This window comes from Heteronotia binoei, chromosome 10 (assembly GCF_032191835.1).
Source record: "Heteronotia binoei isolate CCM8104 ecotype False Entrance Well chromosome 10, APGP_CSIRO_Hbin_v1, whole genome shotgun sequence".
NCBI classification, from domain to species: domain Eukaryota; kingdom Metazoa; phylum Chordata; class Lepidosauria; order Squamata; family Gekkonidae; genus Heteronotia; species Heteronotia binoei.
In genome coordinates, this window is record NC_083232.1 from 41,950,569 (window position 1) to 41,968,704 (window position 18,136).

The following is an 18,136-nucleotide window of genomic DNA, read 5'->3' on the forward strand; positions in this document are numbered from 1 at the left end:
TTGGTTATTTTTGGGGATATGAGCACTGACACAATCATTTCCTGTTTGGCCATTCTAGTAGAAGAATTTGGAAATGTTAATTATTGCTCTTATTTCAAGTTTTACATTTTATTCCAGTAGAAAGTAGAATAGCCAACCAGCCAGACCCTATCTTATTCTATTCTGTGTATTGATTCACCAGAGTCCATCTCCCAAAGCAGCCATTTTCTTCATGTACATTGACCTCTGTCACCTGGAGATCATTTATATTCCCAGGAGATCTCCAGCCGTCATCTGATGGCTGACAACCCTATGTAAAATTCAGTCAAAGGTATAAGGCCAGCTCTATCAGAACTATATTTGAAAAGTACTTCTTCCAGCAGAACAGAACTGAAACAATGTTCCTAGGCAATTACTGCTGTTTTTCCCATTTGGCAAAGCCTGTGTTTCTTTTAAAGGTTTTATAAAAGTTCTTCTACCCTTCACTAGAAACATAGGCTGCACCATGTTATTTTACCAAACTTCTCTTTGTTATTAATAGTACTTATACATATCTGTTAGGGAATTTTAGGAGTATAGGGACCTTTTCTAGAGCTTCCATCCCACCCAGCTCGACAAGGGTGGAGTTGAAACTGGGAGACACCCCATAATTTGAGAAAGAGAGACAGCTGTTCCAAAGTATTCATAATTTATTGAAATTAAAACATATGGCACAATTTTTCAAGCTAGAAGCAATTTCAGTCTTTATCTTACAGAAGGGAAAAAGACAAATCAAAACTTATAAACAAATAGAGCACTTATTATCTATTTAGGGATGCATTCCAGCCACATCTGGCAAGATCTAACCACAATGTTGGCAGAGGGCCCTTAGCATCTCAAACACTGGTGTTAAATACCTTTAGAATTCAGTTTAGCTGTCAATCAAGAAATCAGATGGTCCTGATGACACCCAGACCCTTCCCTCTTCTGACCAGAGTTATTGCATTCCTAGGTTAAAATACCCTCATATCAGGGCAAGAACTTGGAGCCACAGGTCCTGATATATAGATGTTTTGACTTCAGGACTGGAACCCAGAAATATAAACAGGTTTTTTTTTAGTGGAGAGAGCCAAACAGAGGCCTAAGAAAAGTTAGGCTGCTGCACAAACTGCCCTTTCTTGCCTATAATTCTGCCACAGTAGCGGTCTTCCAAATATTTTGTTTGTTTTTCTTTTGTCCATTTAAACATTTTAATATTGACTTCCACATGTACCTTTTTTTCCCTGTAAGCATTTAATACTTTCAGATCCTTATTCTTATCCAGACAGGTGTGGTCTTCTAATAGGTATCTCTGGAAGAGAGATTAAGTCTTAATAGAAGAAGTAGTGTGACCATAATGTCTGAAGGCCAGCCAGGGACACGTTGGGGGGGGGGGGAGGTAGGGGTGCGCGTGCCGCCGGAAACTTCCTGTGACATCATTTCCCCGCGTCACCTGCCGGAAATGGGAAGTGACATCACTTCCTGTGACATCATTTCCCCCAAATGACATCATTTCCCCCAAATGCCACTGCCGGAAACAGGAAGTGACTTCACAGCACTTCCTGTGACATCCCCAAAAATCCCCCAAATATCACCGCCGGAAACAATTTTGTTCTGAAATCCTGTATATACTTCATCAGTATATGGGATAAGGCACTTTCTCAACTGTGCTGCATAATGCAGCCTATTTATTTTGTCCTGTTTGCTCTGTTGGCTCTATCTGCGCCACCTTCATCACTTTCGGGGTGTGGATCCCCCAGTGGGGTGCTCTCCCGACTCCCTCCGCCGGCTGTTTCTGATAGCCCTGCGCCCCCTCTTTCATTTGATATGTGTCCCGTGCGGGTGCCACCCTCCCGCCAGGAGATGCCGCAAAATGAGCCCCCTTGAGGCTTATGGCGGCAGGGCTCGGGGGAAGCGAGCTAGACTGCTGTTCTTTTGAGGGGTTATAGAGTGTTTCGAGCCCGTCCCTGTGGCATCGGTCCCATCGTTGTGGGGCCCAGGGGGCCGGCGCAGTGGCACGCCGAAGCAGCCTGTCACTAATAACACAGGTCGAGATGCAGGACAGGAACCCGGAAGTGACCGACAGGCTGCTTCAGCGTGCCGCTGCGCCGGCCCCCTGGGCCCCACAACGATGGGACCGATGCCACAGGGATGGGCTCGAAACACTCTATAACCCCTCAAAAGAACAGCAGTCTAGCTCGCTTCTCCCGAGCCCTGCTGTCACGAGCTGGGGCCAGGCCAGGCGAAGTCCAGGGGCAGTCCAAGGTCTGTAACCGGTGAGCAAGAGTGTCCAAGGTGCCAAAGCCAAATCGTTGTCCAGGTATCGTAGGTCAGAGGTTCAGAAGCCGTAGTCAGGGGGTCCAGAAGTCAAGCCAAGGTCAGGAGGTCCAAAGTCCAAAGCCGAAGTGGATGCTAGGACATCAGGTAGATGACTAGTTGCTTCCACAAAGCCTCCTCCCAAAGCCTACAGCTATATAGCCCTCTGCTGGCTGTTGCCCATTTGGGCTAATTGCTGGCTCAGAGAGGCAGCAAGGATCCTGTTGCAACTCAAGCATCCTTGCTCTTAGAAGGGCCAGAATCCTCTCAAAACTCAGGGCTCAGGGAGCGTCTTGCTTGTGAGCGTGCCGCCCTCCTCCGATCCCTGAGGTCCTGACGGAGGCGGTCACGCACACGCACCACCCGAGAGGGCGAGGCAGGGGGGCTGGGATCTTCTCCAGCAGGAGGCAGGGGCACTGGTGCAGGTGGCAGGGGCACAGTTTCTGCTGCAGGCTCAACTTCCTCTACAGGGTCCCCAGCACCCATGACACCTGCCGCCATAAGCCTCAAGGGGGCTCATTTTGCGGCATCTCCCGGCGGGAGGGTGGCACCCGCACGGGACACATATCAAATGAAAGAGGGGGCGCAGGGCTATCAGAAACAGCCGGCGGAGGGAGTCACGAGACCACCCCACTGGGGGATCCACACCCCGAAAGTGATGAAGGTGGCGCAGACAGAGCCAACAGAGCCAACAGGACAAAATAAATAGGCTGCATTATGCAGCACAGTTGAGAAAGTGCCTTATCCCATATATTGATGAAGTAAATACAGGATCTGAGAACAAAATTGCACCAGAAGACACAAACACAAAGCTCCCTTACACTGAATCAGTGCTTGGGTCCACCAAAGTCAGTATTATCTACTCCAGTCACAAACACAAAGCTCCCTTACACTGAATCAGTGCTTGGGTCCACCAAAGTCAGTATTGTCACATAAGAACATAAGAGAAGCCCTGTTGGATCAGGCCAGTGGCCCATCCAGTCCAACACTCTGCGTCACATAAGAACATAAGAGAAGCCCTGTTGCATCAGGCCAGTGGCCCCTCCAGTCCAACACTCTGTGTAACATAAGAATATAAGAGAAGCCCTGTTGCATCAGGCCAGTGGCCCCTCCAGTCCAACACTCTGTGCCACATAAAAATATAAGAGAAGCCCTGTTGCATCAGACCAATGGCCCCTCCAGTCCAACACTCTGTGCCACATAAAAATATAAGAGAAGCCCTGTTGCATCAGACCAATGGCTCATCCACTCCACCTCTCTGGTCACATAAGAACATAAGAGAAGCCCTGTTAGATCAGGCCAGTGGCCCCTCCAGTCCAACACTCTGTGTCACATAAGAACATAAGAGAAACCCTGTTGGATCAGGCCAGTGGCCCCTCCAGTCCAACACTGTGCCACATAAAAATATAAGAGAAGCCCTGTTGCATCAGACCAATGGCTCATCCACTCCACCTCTCTGGTCACATAAGAACATAAGAGAAGCCCTGTTGCATCAGGCCAGTGGCCCCTCCAGTCCAACACTCTGTGTAACATAAGAATATAAGAGAAGCCCTGTTGCATCAGGCCAGTGGCCCCTCCAGTCCAACACTCTGTGCCACATAAAAATATAAGAGAAGCCCTGTTGCATCAGACCAATGGCCCCTCCAGTCCAACACTCTGTGTCACATAAGAACATAAGAGAAACCCTGTTGGATCAGGCCAGTGGCCCCTCCAGTCCAACACTGTGCCACATAAAAATATAAGAGAAGCCCTGTTGGATCAGGCCAGTGGCCCCTCCAGTCCAACATTCTGTGTCACATAAAAATATAAGAGAAGCCCTGTTGCATCAGGCCAGTGGCCCCTCCAGTCCAACACTCTGTGTCACATAAGAACATAAGGAGGGAAGGAAGGGAGGAGGGAGGGAAGGGGAGGAAGGAAGGAAGGAAGGGGGAGGGAGGGAGGGAAGGAAGGAAGGGGGGAGGGAGGGAGGGAAGGAAGGAAGAAAGGAAGGAAGGGAGGAGGGAGGGAAGGAAGGGAAGGGAGGGAAGGAAGGAAGGGAGGGAGGAGGGAGGGAAGGAAGGAAGGGAAGGAAGTGAGGGAAGGAAGGGAGGGAGGAGGGAGGGAGGGAAGAAAGGAAGGCCGCCCCCCGCCCCCCCGCTTTCGGCCCCCTTACCTGATTCCAGGGCGGCGGCGAGTCCTGCGGCGGCGGCGAGTCCTGCAGCGGCGGCCTCGCGGCGAGGGAGGGAGGGAGCTGCCGGCGCTGGCCTCTGGAGGCCTCCAGGGACCAGCGCCGGGCCTCTCCGCTACCGGCGCTGGCCTCTGGAGGCCTCCAGGGACCAGCGCCGGCTGCTCCGCGGCTTCCCCGCGGCCTCCGCTGGTCCCTGGAGGGCCTCCAGAGACTCTGGAGGGCCTCCAGGGACCAGCGGAGGCCGCGGGGAGGCCTTCGCTGGCCGGCGCTGGTCCCGGAAGGCCTTCCAGAGGCTCTGGAAGGCCTTCCGGGACCAGCGCCGGGTGCTCCGCGGCTTCCCCGTGGCCTCCGCTGGTCCCTGGAGGCCCTCCAGAGACTCTGGAGGGCCTCCAGGGACCAGCGGAGGCCGCGGGGAGGCCTTCGCTGGCCGGTGCTGGTCCCGGAAGGCCTTCCAGAGGCTCTGGAAGGCCTTCCGGGACCAGCGCCGGGTGCTCCGCGGCTTCCCCGCGGCCTCCGCTAGTCCCTGGAGGCCCTCCAGGGACTCTGGAGGGCCTCCAGGGACCAGCGGAGGCCGCGGGGAGGCCTTCGCTGGCCGGCGCTGGTCTCGGAAGGCCCTCCAGAGTCTCTGGAAGGCCTTCCGGGACCAGCGCCGGCTGCTCCGCGGCCTCTCCGCGGCCTCCGCTGGTCCCTGGAGGCCCTCCAGAGACTCTGGAGGGCTTCCAGCGACCAGCGGAGGCCGCGGAGAGGCCTCCGCCACCGCTCCCTCCCTCACTCGCCGCCTTCACCGCCGGCGCCCGCGGCCCACCGCCTCCGGGGCTGGCTAAACCGGGACCTTTAATGGTCCCGGTATAGGCAGCCCGGGAGCCGGGATTGGGTGGCCAGAACCGGGAATGTCCCGGGAGACCGGGACGGTCTGGCCACCCTAAGAAGAAGTATTCATTTTTTTTATTTTTACTCTCATGCTCAAACGAGTATTTAAAAACCACGTGTAGTATATTTTTTCTGACTTCCTTTATCTTTGCTGTCGTAGTAGCACTAGACTTTAAGTATCTGTGTTATTTTTATAAATTTGTTCAGTAGCCTGTGTCTCAACAATTATTACCCAGAAAGAGTACTATATTAAAGTAAGTACAATGAAAGCTTTTAAAGTTTTCAAAGTTGTCCCACTTGCATGCTGAAGGAGCTCATCCAAATGATCAGAACTTGGGGTGTGCAAGAAAAAAAAAATCTGTATTAGATTCAGGTGTTTGGGACCCGAAAATATTCGGCATTCCAAAATACTCCCGAATATCAGTATCAGTATTGTCCTGCTGTTTGGGTTAGTATTCAGGAAACCCGAATATATTCGGCTCCATTATACGCTATAATGGGGAGTTTCACTCTCCGAGTCATGTGGCGAGTGTGACTTGGCAAGTGAAGTGATTTAAACTTAAATCACTCCCCTCCTGGGGTCAGGCCACAGCTGCAGTGTGACTCCAGAGAGAAGGGAGGGGTATTAAACTTTAAAGCAGCTGTGGTCCAACTCCAGGAGGAGTTTAAATCCCTTTCCTTCTCTCTGGAGTTTCACTCTGCATCTCTCTCTGGAGATCTCCGATCTGTATTTGGATGAATAAATACCTGAAAAATACTGATAAGGCATGATTTACATAGCTTTCTGTTTTTTCTGAAATGGACTCAGAAAGAAAACAGTCCCATGATTTTCAGTCTGGGGACAAAGGAAACTGATGAGTGCTCAGTTGTCAGGTTAATATAGAGTGGGGGTCACATGATGCAACCGTTGAATCTTTCAAACATGTCTGTAATGGAATTCAGCTATTCTAGCAAAGAAAAAGTCTGCCGTGAAAATGTTGTGAAAGCAACATCAACCCAGAGTCGAAAACGACTGGTGCTTGCACAGGGGACTACCTTTTTAATTATTTCATGACTAATAAAACTCAGACCATGTGCATATGTTATACTTTAATGCTGACTTCAGATTCCTGGATAAATGTCTGTTGTAGTCCACGAGTTCTTTAAATGAAGGACATAGAGTACTTGGAATACCCAAAGAGCCTTCTAGTATTATTTTCACAAACCTAATTGTCAAAGCATTTGAGTGGACTTTGGAGGATGGTGGAAGACAGGAGAGCCTGGTGTGAATTGGTCCATGGGGTCGCAGAGTTGGACTCGACTGTGTGACTGAACAACAGCAATTGTCAAAGCAAATGTGAAGTAGAGAAACTTTATTATAACTAGAGTAGTTCTTAAAAGTAATATTTATTTGAAGGACACAAAAAAGGCTAGAAAAATAAAATGTATATCACTAAGTCTTTGTGTAATGCTACTTTCAGGAACACAGTGCAGAATTTCATGGCCTATCCTATCCTCAGTGCCTTCTTCAGTTCATCCTTCCATTAACTTCTTCCATTAAAATAGATATTAAAAAGCAAATGTGTGTCACTTAATTAGCACTGTACCTTGGTAGACTCTGGCAGCTGCACAGAATCTGGTAACTCCGTCTGAGGTTTCAGATTCAAGGACCGAAAGAAGAGAGGAAATAAACCATTCCTCCAATTTTCCTGGGATTTTTTTTTTAGGGTAAGTGTAATAAATATGTATTTAGGGGCATCATAGGAAGGCCAATCTAATCTTCATCCTAAATTTAGAGCAAATTAGCCTTTTAAGAGTTTTCATATTTCCTAGTGTTTTGTTCAGCCCATATAACTGTTGAGGAATTGGTTACGGATATTAGTTGCCATTTCCATTCTGCCTAGGTTTTGTTGCCATTGTCTGTATTCTTTTCAGGCCATGCCCAATCCACCTGTCCTGCTATCTTAAAAGAAATGTTCTTGTTCTTCTCCATAAAAGTTGTTCACCATAAAAATTAGATAAGTCAGTCAAGGGGTTTGTGCATGAGAGAGAAAGGATGTTAAATGGAGCTGGGGAAATGCAGAAGTAGACATTTTCATAATTAGACTCTTAGGCTTTTCTTATGTTTGTTGTGTTCAAATTCTGTTGAATTCCTTTCCAAGCATTCCCTCCTGGAACTCCTGACCTGTGGATGGGTGTAGGTCCAAGGTCCACTTGGATCATTAGACCTTGGAACGCATCAGCCATCCCGACTAGGCATCCCATTGCAGATGTCTCCCTATTGCGAACTGTCACTTCTTTCTTCCTTCCTGGGTGGCCAAGCACTCTGATCTTCCCTCATGGGTTAACAGGAATATTAGAAGGCCTAGTCCTGCTAATATTAGCTTGTGTAAAAACCTGGATTCAAAAACTGCTTTTAGGGAGCTATTCTCAATTCTTAAAATTTATGTTCTCTGATTCAGAACCTTTGTTTTTTAGGAATTCTTATTCGTTGTTAGGACAACAGTGTTCCTAAGTGTTAAGAAAACAAATGCAAGATTTTCTCATTCTTTTTTCCTTTTCTTCCCCGCCCCATTGAAGAATTCATTTGCTGCGCTTTATAAAGTTTCTTTTTTTGTTCCTGTAGTTTCATGAATATCTGTGGAATTTCCTTGTCCAGCTGAACCCCATCCCCTCGGTAAAATGTTCATAGTCAAGACCAATACATTAACTAAAATGCTTTGAGGTGCAGTCCACAATGATTGCTCTGAATATCCTGAAAACATATTTCCACTACATAATCCAGTTTAAATTATAGTTGTCATCTGAAATTAATGATGGATAGTTAACACTAGATTGAGCAAACCATTGCCAAAATCCCATGAGGTTATATTATATATGGATTTTTTTTTACACAGTTGTCCAGCTATTTGTTTGGGAGATGTTATTTATGTTATTTATAGCCCACAGATAACACAGTGTAATCTTTCCTAGATATAGTTATGTTTGGGAAAGATTTAAATGTGTACAAAAAATTTGGATCTTCAGAAGTTTGAATGGTCTGAGTGCATGACTCTGTTCTAAGTGCATGCCTCTGTTCTCCATCTGCTATGTATGCCTCTGTTCTAAGCCTTTTCTTTAGTACTAGGTACCATTTTGCACTATTTTCAAGATGGTTAGGTACTAGATAAGCAATTTATATAAACAGGACTTATTTTATCTACTGCTGCTAACCATTTTGACACTTCAGACAATGATAAATTTTTATATTCTTAAAGCATCCTAAGCTTCAGGATACTGTGCAAGAAAGAGTTTGCAAATGTATTCAAATGATAATTGGGTATAGCATTAAGAAGGGTAAAAAGGTAAAGGTAGTCCCCTGTGGAAGCACTGAGTCGGTACTGACCCATGGGGTGATGTCACATCACATTTTTTTGGCAGACTTTTTGTTACAAGGTGGTTTGCGATTGCCTTCCCCAGTCATCTACACTTTATCCCCAGCAAGCTGGGTACTCATTTTACCGATCTCAGAAGAATGGAAGGCTGAGTCAACCTTGAGCCGGCTACCTGAACCCAGCTTCTGCTGGGATTGAACTCAGGTTGTGAGCAGAGCTTGGACTGCAGTACTGCAGCTTACCACTCTTTGCCAGAGGCCTCTATTAAGAAGGGCACAGTGGTAAAAGAGAGAAAGAGAGAGAATGTATCTGCATTTCAGTTCTGTTGAGATATAAATGAATGACATGTAACTGAAACCTACAGTTGAATCCCCTCTCTGCCATGAAATTCAGTGGGGGACTTTGGGATAGTCACTCTTTCTCAACTAGATGCCAACTAAGTAAAATATGTAATACATGATATAGTACATGATTCAACTTTGCATCCTTAAGGTGATGCTTAATTGGGCAGGTGAAAAATGATTGTGAGAGAACAGGAAACTGAAGGAAATGGGAAGATTACAAACTCACTTGTTTAATTAGTACTGAGGTGGTGATCCAGAGAGATCTTTCTGGAACTGTGTGTTTCAAATTTTCCTGTAGGGAATCCAGCATCACTGAATCGAAAACATTTCAAATATTTTAAAAAGTCATTTGGGAAACTAGTATGAAAGCTTTTCAAAAGAAAAGTAACATGTATAGTATATGCTCCCTTTTACAGTTCTTGTCACCAAATTATCCAGATTTGTTTAAACAAAACTGATCTTTATTTTATATTCAATTGCAAACACATTTATGTTTATTAGAAGCTGCCATAAGTTACAGAAACCTTTTCTTCACAGCATTCTGTTGTCCTGCAAGCTGACTATCTAAAGTCTTGTTTAATCTCTTGACATTGGCTGATATTTAGCTCTTTTTCCAGTAGTTGTGGGAAGGAAAATAAGAGGGACAATAGAGACAATAGAAGTGCAGTCTTAAGACAGTATGGCCACATATGAGCATGCTGGTACATTTAATGGGGTTAGTCATGCTTGTTCTTATTAAGAGGCAAGATACACATTTCTGAATTATATAGCTGTCATTTCAGCTTCACTCGTGACCGCTGTTAACAGACTTTTATGTAAATGGTCTTGGTAGATTTTTGGGGAGATATGTAAAAAGAAAAAAAATCAGAAATACTTTGAAGAGAGAAACTAATCAAATGTATTAATTCCCACCCCCACCCCAAAAATAAATGATTGTAGAAATTGCCTATGCTTGGGTTGATAATTTCATCCCAAACAGAGTTACACCTTTCTTAGCCTATTAAAATCAATGGGCTTAGAAGGGTATGATTCTGCTGATTATGGAACTGTTAATCACACATTTAAGGAGCAGGCAGACTTCCTTGTGTTTTCCATGTTATACTTTGTCAGTAACGTAATGTCTGAGGCCATTAAAGCATTTTATATTTTATTAATTAGCAGTATTGAACTGAAATTTCAAAAAATTATCAGAACAACTCTATATAGGATTTTATTTAAGAAGAACTTGAAGGATTTGCAAACCCCCCTCTAATTTTTAAAACATGTGCTAAGTTTATTCTTTAATATTCATATTTAAAATTATTAATTTCTGCTCATTCTGTTATTACTGCCATTGTTTTGATTCACAAACAAATAAAACTCACTTTTTTCTCGTGATAAAAGTAGTATTTCAAGGAAATTATTTATCTTCAGTAAATGTAGTTCAGAATCTTGACTTTCTCCCTGTCCTGGATTTAAATATTGCCTCTGTTTGACTAAGATATATTGGGCTTAATGAAGCACAAACCAAAGTATATTAGGAGAGGCAGTTTAATCAATTCATCCCCTTAAGCAACCAGCAAGGGCATATGGAGTATAATTTAAATCCTCTTTTTAAGCATACAGAACACAATTTATGAATAGATGTGAAGTATGTCACATATTGTTTAGTCCCTAAATTAGTGCTTTGTACATTGTCTTTAGGTATAGTAACCATTTTTGGTAAAATCTGATTGTGCATTAAACTATGATCACATATCTATTATTAATTGTAGCTTAAAAAACCAATCAACCAGCTAACTGAAGGAGGTTTTTTTAATTAAGACTCTTTGCCAAAGTCTGATATACAGATATTCAGTTGCATTTTCTTCATTGACAAAAGCACATTAAAAAAACAGCCATCTCCTGAAAACAAGGAGACATTGACACACCTGAAATTGTGTTACTTCCATCTCTTCAATTAAGGATGAAAAACATTCCTGAAGATTGTTTTATTTGCTAGAAATTGTTTTCTGCCATTTTAGAGTGACCAGAGAATTGGCACACAGACACACACACATACACTTCTGTATCGTTTCAGTCATCCTACATGAAGCTGTAGTTTCAAACTTTAATAAAGATCATGGTCCCATGTGGGGTTAAGATATTTATTACATGCATTTGTGCTGTATTGCTCCCAAGAGTCTTTAGACAAACTGTCAAAAGACTAAAGTCTTGTTTGTAAAGGTGTTCCATCCTATTACTTCTCTTGGAATATGGGTGGATATTTAATTAAGCAGGTTGACAAATTTCGGTGCCTAGGTGTTCTTTTCTCCTATAACATGTCATGTTCAAACCATATGACTGCTGCCGTGAAGTTTGGATCTGTACCCTTAGCTGTCCTCCTGAGATTCTTTCAGACTTCAGGAGGCAATTATTTACCAGTTGCCATTCAGGCATTTAAGGCTAAGGTGGTTCCATTATTATTATTTGAGGTTCCTTTGACCATTGCCAAAGTTAATGAAAAATATGATTCCTGTTTAATTTCTTTTTTGCACTCCATGTCTGGTTTACCAATGTGTACGTCTGGTCCTGCAATCCGATTGGAAGTTGTGGAACCAGCATTAGATGCTAAAGCCTGGGTGGCAACATTTATTTTTAGATATAAAAGTTTCATTCTTCAGAGGAGTGTTATTTACATTTACTTGCTAAAGTGGTGTTCAGAGTTCTTGGCAAAAATTAGTTGATGATAGATTGCAGAAACAGTTTGTCCTATGAGACTCTGAAATAAATGGAATACTCCTCTGCATGTAAACTGATTAAATCCAGAGTGTTACACCTTGACAAATGGAGAACCAGCTGTAGAGCTCTAAGGGTATGCTCCTTGTACTATCTGGTTCTCCTTATTCCAAGAACTCTGCCTGCATACTATAAATTTTTAACTATGTCCAAATATAGAATCTTCTTTACTAAGGCTAGATTAAACGTTTTACCATTGGGGGAGTTAGCAGGCAGGTTCCTAGGGATTCCCTTTTCTGAACAATTCTGCTACTATAAATCAGGGAATCTGGACACAATTGTGAGGAAAAACCCCTTGCAGAACATCGTAGTCACCAACTTGGTTTCCAGAGCACCTGGAGAAGTAGCTCACACACGTCTAGCCAGAGAGTGTGAATAAGCCTATCCAGGGGCGAAAGGGACTTATGCAGTACTAGCAGCCACAATGCTACGGAGGCACTGGAGACTGGTACAAGACTGCACCGCCAGGAGCTATCCAGGAGAACGGTTTTGAAGCACTGACCATGGAATCCACCGTGGAGGGCTAACACCACATGCAGCCATCTTCCTACCAGGCCAGACTCAATTCCAGCGAAGCGGACGGCTCACGTACTCGCCAGATGTCACCTATGATTGCAAACAATCAACCCATCCCAGGCGTGATTAATCACCCAACCACCACTGTCTTTGTCCAACGGAACTCAAGACAAAGACTGATGCCAAGAAGACAGAAGAAGAGGAAGACCATATTCAGCATGAGCCAAGTTCCTTTGCGTAAACCGGGTGTTACCTTAGATAACAATTTGGCCCTCAATTGTCACCCTCTTAGATAAGTGTGATAAACTCTAGCACATCTCCACCCAGTGATTTCCCTCATTCTTCTCTTTATTATCCCCTTGGAGCATCCCCGCCCTGGTCCATTTCAACCTGAAAGTTCACTCAGGTATCCAGGATCCAAGTCTGTTCATTGGTCAGAAATGGGCACCCAATTAGGTGACACCAATGAACTTCCTATTGGCTATCACAGTAGTCCAGCCCTTATGGTCACTGCGAAGCCTCCCCTTTTTGGGAGGTCATGCATCAGCTGACCACCTTCCTTCTCCCTCGTACCGCCCATCCCCTGAGGGCTCAAGAGAGTCCTTATAACCTGTGGACTAGCTACCCTCAGGTGTGCTTCTAGCAGTATACCAATTCCGCTGTCCAGATCCATCCCCGATTCCTGATCAGTTTCAGGCCCCCTCTCCCACTTCCTCACTTGTCGCCATTGGAGCCTTCCTTGAAGACTACGATCGGTAAATATCACCCTGTTCGTCTACCCATGTGTTCCCCTATATCTCTATCTATTTTTCTTAGGACTGTATGTATGATTTTATGAGTATTTTATCTTGTATGGAAGCCTATATTCTTCTAAATAAATTTTAATTGTTTTACTTAATTAGAGTCCCTAATATTTTTAAGCATTAATTTCTGGACGTGGAATCCTGTATACACAGGTAAAAGATCCTGATTAAGCCAGGTGCCCACCTGACAATTCCCCAACCTCGTTTTGAGGACATTATGGCTTACACTATTTGGCACTGCTTTGTTGACTGTAAGAAGCATGAATTTGTTGGAAATAAATGGATCATGTTACACACTCAGAAGTGGGGACACATTTCAAAACAAGAAGTTACAAAGCTTTTGGCTGACACTGATCCAGGTGTAACTCTTGCTGTGGTAAATTTTTTATCTATGATTTTAATGACTTTTTTCTTAATGGTAATTTTGTACTTTGTACGTAGTATCTCTGGTTGATCGGTTACTTTTTGTATAGCTGAACTGTATTATTCTGTACTATTGGACTGTCAGATTTGTTTGCTTATAACCTGTTGGTCTGTGAGCACGAAGTATAGAATGAATGGAATGGCAGTAATAAAGGTGAATAGATTTTTATCCTGAGCCCTGTATTGCCAGCACTTCAGTGTTTAGTGAGCATTGGGTCATAAGAGCAACACCATGATGGAACATGACAATATGCTAGAACTGCAAGTTGGTTCAACTGAGGTTAGCATCAGATATGGTGGTGTACACTCCCACAAATGCAAGCAGAAAATAGGCTATAACTAATTCAGTCTATTGGTGCTGTTGCTGGAACTCACAGAATTACTTCTTCCATCACTGAGACCTTGGGCATGCCCAGTAACAGCCACCCCTTTTTCTCCTACATCAGTTTTTAATCATATCAGATGCTATTTTTGAAACTCCTTTCAATATCAAGAGTAGTTTGACATACAGCACGAGAGGGATAGTGTTTTAGAAACTCAAATATGGAGCTCCTTGGAGTACATAGAACTAGTGAAATAGTTCATTGGGACCTAAGGAACCAGCATAATTAAATGGTTAGGATATTGAACTAGGAATGGGTGGTCCAGGTTGAAATCCCAACTTGGCCATAAAACTCAATGAGCTTGGGCCAGTCAGTCTTTGTGGTGATAGGATTGGGAGAAGGGAGAGCCATGTACACTGGCTTGAGCTCTTTGGAGGAGTGTCAGGATGTTACAAATGTGATAGCAGAGATACAGGTTTCTTCAGCACATTTATCTCTGTTAATGGTGCCTGGGCATTGTGTATAGTAAAAGTGCTTCTGTCCTGTAGTGCTGATGACACTTTTTCTGGCAGTTACTTCAGAGCTGCCTTTGGTTTTAGTTAAGGTGTGGGAAACTTTTTAATTAATTGCTGAAATGAAGCGACCTTCTTCAAATGAGGTCTGAATATAGATTTTACAGCAACCCTGAACATTCCAGTACTTTTTCTCATGTCTTTTTTCAGCCTGCAGTAATACTCCAAAGAATAGTATAAATGGACTCTTTTTTCTAGGAGCTTCTCTGCATATTAGGCCATACCCCCCTGATGTAGCCAATCCTCCGAGAGCTTAGAGGGCTCTTAGTACAGAGCCTGCTGTAAGCTCCAGGAGGATTGGCTGCATCAGGGGGCATGGCCCAATATGGAGAGGAGCTCCTGCTATAGAAAAAGAGCCCTCCAAATGGTACCTTCTTTAATGTTAATAAATTATTTCAATTTTATTTTAAATTCTTGCTTTTCAGGGGCGTTGGTTGTATCTTTGTAGAAATGATTCAGGGTGTTGCTGCTTTCCCAGGAATGAAAGATATTCAAGATCAACTTGAAAGAATATTTCTGGTAAGTCTTGGTTTTTAAACATGTTTTTTGGTGACCATATAAATACAATACTCTGTCTGTGAACCACACTAAGATATGTGGGAAATTGTTTAGCAGAAAACTCTGGAGCAATACTTTGCACTTCCTCAAAAACTAAAGTTTAGTGAGATGCTTAGCTACGAAATTTTTAAAAAACCTAAAATTACTATCTGCCTAACATATTGTGTGTATTGTTTTACTATCTGTTTAAATGTGTTTGTAAGTTATTATTCCATACAAACAAATTGACTTTTTTTCATTCTTTAGTGAATTGTGTACAAGAAGGTGGATACAAGATTAACATAGTGGTTGTTTTAAGATAATCAACATAATTAATTATTCCACATTGTTCCTCTAGCTGGCAGGCATTTTTTTCTCAGCATCTTTTAAGAATTTTATTTTTAAACACCAGAGGCATTGAATGAAAATCAGTTCTGTAAATTAGTTCTGAAAACCACTCACTCAAGATGGTGAAATTCCTTTCCTGTAATGCTGAAGGACTCATCTTGTGCCAGAAGAGGACTCTGCCATTAGCGGCCAAAATGGTAGGATCCAGGGCTTTTTTTGCAGAAAAAGCCCAGCAGGAACTCATTTGCATGTTAGGCCACACCCCCTGACACCAAGCCAGCTGGAGCTGCGTTCCTGCTCAAAAAAAAAGCCCTGGTATGATCCAACACAGTGCACTTGTAGTGGTGAAGACTGTGGTTTGACAGAAGTTCTGAATTTCAGCTTGATTTCTTGGAGATGTACCAATATGTAGAATATATGCTCACTCTAAATTCCTGTTTTTGTTTTGGAGGAAGCAGAGAGGAATCAATTAACCGCATCCCTTCATCCAACATTTAGAGATAAGAATTTAGAGTGAACATTTTTCTACATATTGGTAAATCCTCAAGAAATCAAGCACTGACCGCCTTCTGTTGTCAACCAACAGTTGGCCTCCTTCTGTTCTCCACACAACAATCCCATCCTTGTTTTCTTCCTCTCCCTAGCATTCTTCATTCTAGGAATCCACTACTACTTTCTGCAACTTTTTATGATGCCCAGCCAGAGAAAAGTGGCTAGTTGAAAATGTACAACTAATGTGTTTTGTTTGCACAACTAGCAAACAATAATATGAAATAATATGAAAATTGGTCTGTGATATGAAAATTAGTCCATAATATGAAAATTAGTCTACCTAGAAGGGTATGTCCCCCATTTGTCATAGTGCTAGAGAATCACAGAAGACAATCCTACTCTCTTGATTTTCTTTTGGTAGGGTAGTTTTGGAATATAGAGCTAGCTTAAACTTCAAGAGGATTTGAACAGCTATAATTTTGGGAACACTAGGGACCAATGAGCACTTCCTTTGCTATGGGGAGACATAAAGCAGGATTACTCTATTGCATGTTTTGGTTCCTGTTGCTTCCTCTTTGCAATATATTACCAGTTCTGCAGTTATCAAGGCCTTAGCGGCCTTTCTAGCTTCTCCAGCACCATTAACAGCTCACTGCCCCCATTATCCTGTATGAGTCAAAAGTGCATTAAAGTTAATTTAAAAGCACTAAAGAACAGTGTGTGGTTGTTTACATTAGCAGATAAAGCAATTCTTTTGCTTTCATCTGCTGTAAGGAATATTTCAACTGAAGGCTACATCCTTAGTGTGTGGCTTCTCAGTTGTGAGAAAATGAGAGATACTGGGCAGTCATCCAGCTAGATGATCTCCCATCAACAGAATCCGAGTAAGGTCTCTCTTTGTTTTGTAGTTTTTCTTCCAAAGACAGACCACAATGGGATGCTCTAGCTAATAAAGTTGGTTACTAAATAATATGGAAGTAGGTCTAAACGGTAAAAAAAAGAGAGAGAGAGAGAGACTATATCAAAATTTTATGTCGAGCATTTACTTTGTGGTAATCAAACTTCATTGTGTTTGATTCCAGCATGATGAAATAAAGGCTGTTACAGGTGAATACTACAAACATCTTCATTTCCCTTCTCCCACTAGACACAGAGAGTCTTTTCTCTAGTTATCTGGAAGGAATAAGGGTCTAGCCCCATTAAAGCCATGTATCGTAACAGAAAAACACTCAGATAAATGCTTCTATTTTTCATTATGTGTACCAACAATTGGTCACAGAGCTTTAGTGTTTAGCCACTGCTGTAGATTTCCAAAACTTGGAAGTAAAAGTGCTGGCTGAATGCATTATCTTCTAAGAACAGTTTAACAACAATTACTCTTGGGGGCTTTCCAGTTCTTAGCAAAAATCAGATATGTGTATATAAAGCCCAGAATCTATGAATGAGACAGGAAACGAGACAGAAGCATAAAGCGTGCATTCAGAAAATTACATCTAATGATGTGAAAATAAAAAGCCCCCCTACCAGCTTTTATGACAGAGCTTGTGATTGATTATCCATCAATCATATACAATCATATCAGAGAAAAATGATCTATATTAAATTTCTCATATTCTACTGAACAGAGTATTGAGGGTTCTTGTTCATTTTTGTCTCTTATAAGTAGTGATGAGTGGTTATCCCCCCCCTCCCCCAAGAATGCTTCAAGTTCTCCTTATTATGGCCAAAATAGATGTTATGGCTCCATGTGTCCAACCAGGAAATCCAGGTTTTAATCCTTACTTTGGCTGTGGAAGCTTGCTCTCAGTCTAACTTTCCTTGCCAGGTTGTCATGAGGATAACATGAAGTTGAGGAGAATGATGCAAGCCACTTTGGGTCCCCGTTGAGCAGAAAGGCAGGCTATAAATGAAGTAAACAAGTAAATCATCTCACAAAGCCCTCCTTTGTGAGATGCCTTTGGAGGGAGGGGTTGTGGCTTGGGATGGAGTATCTGTTTTGCACTCCTAAAGTTCCAGGTTCAATTTCCATCATCTCTAGGTCAAAGGATCAGGTAATGGATGATTTGAAGCACCTAGGAGAGCTGCTGCCAGTCAGAGTAGGCAGTACTGACCTTGATAGACCATAGGTCTGACTCAGCATAAGGCAGCTTCATGTGTTCATGTGGCTGGATAGTCAAAGACTTGTCCTTGTCAAAGGATTGTTGGTAGCAGTTCTTCGTCTCTGGAATGCCTTTCTCCTGTGCCTGGTACCTTCAAGAGAGCCAGTTTCATATAGTGGTTAAGTGTGTGGAGTCTTATCTGGGAGAACCGGATTTGAT

At 43.2% G+C, this 18,136-nt stretch overlaps 1 protein-coding gene across 5 annotated transcripts in view; it reads left to right on the forward strand.

Annotated features, from left to right (window-relative positions):
• Positions 1-18,136, forward strand: part of CDK14 (cyclin dependent kinase 14) — a 388,387-nt gene that overhangs the window by 232,693 nt on the left and 137,558 nt on the right. For all 5 annotated transcript variants that reach the window (XM_060248474.1, XM_060248475.1, XM_060248478.1 and 2 more), the window contains one exon: positions 14,867-14,960. In XM_060248474.1, coding sequence (XP_060104457.1) covers positions 14,867-14,960 — 94 coding nt within the window. The remainder of the gene's footprint in view (positions 1-14,866; positions 14,961-18,136) is intronic.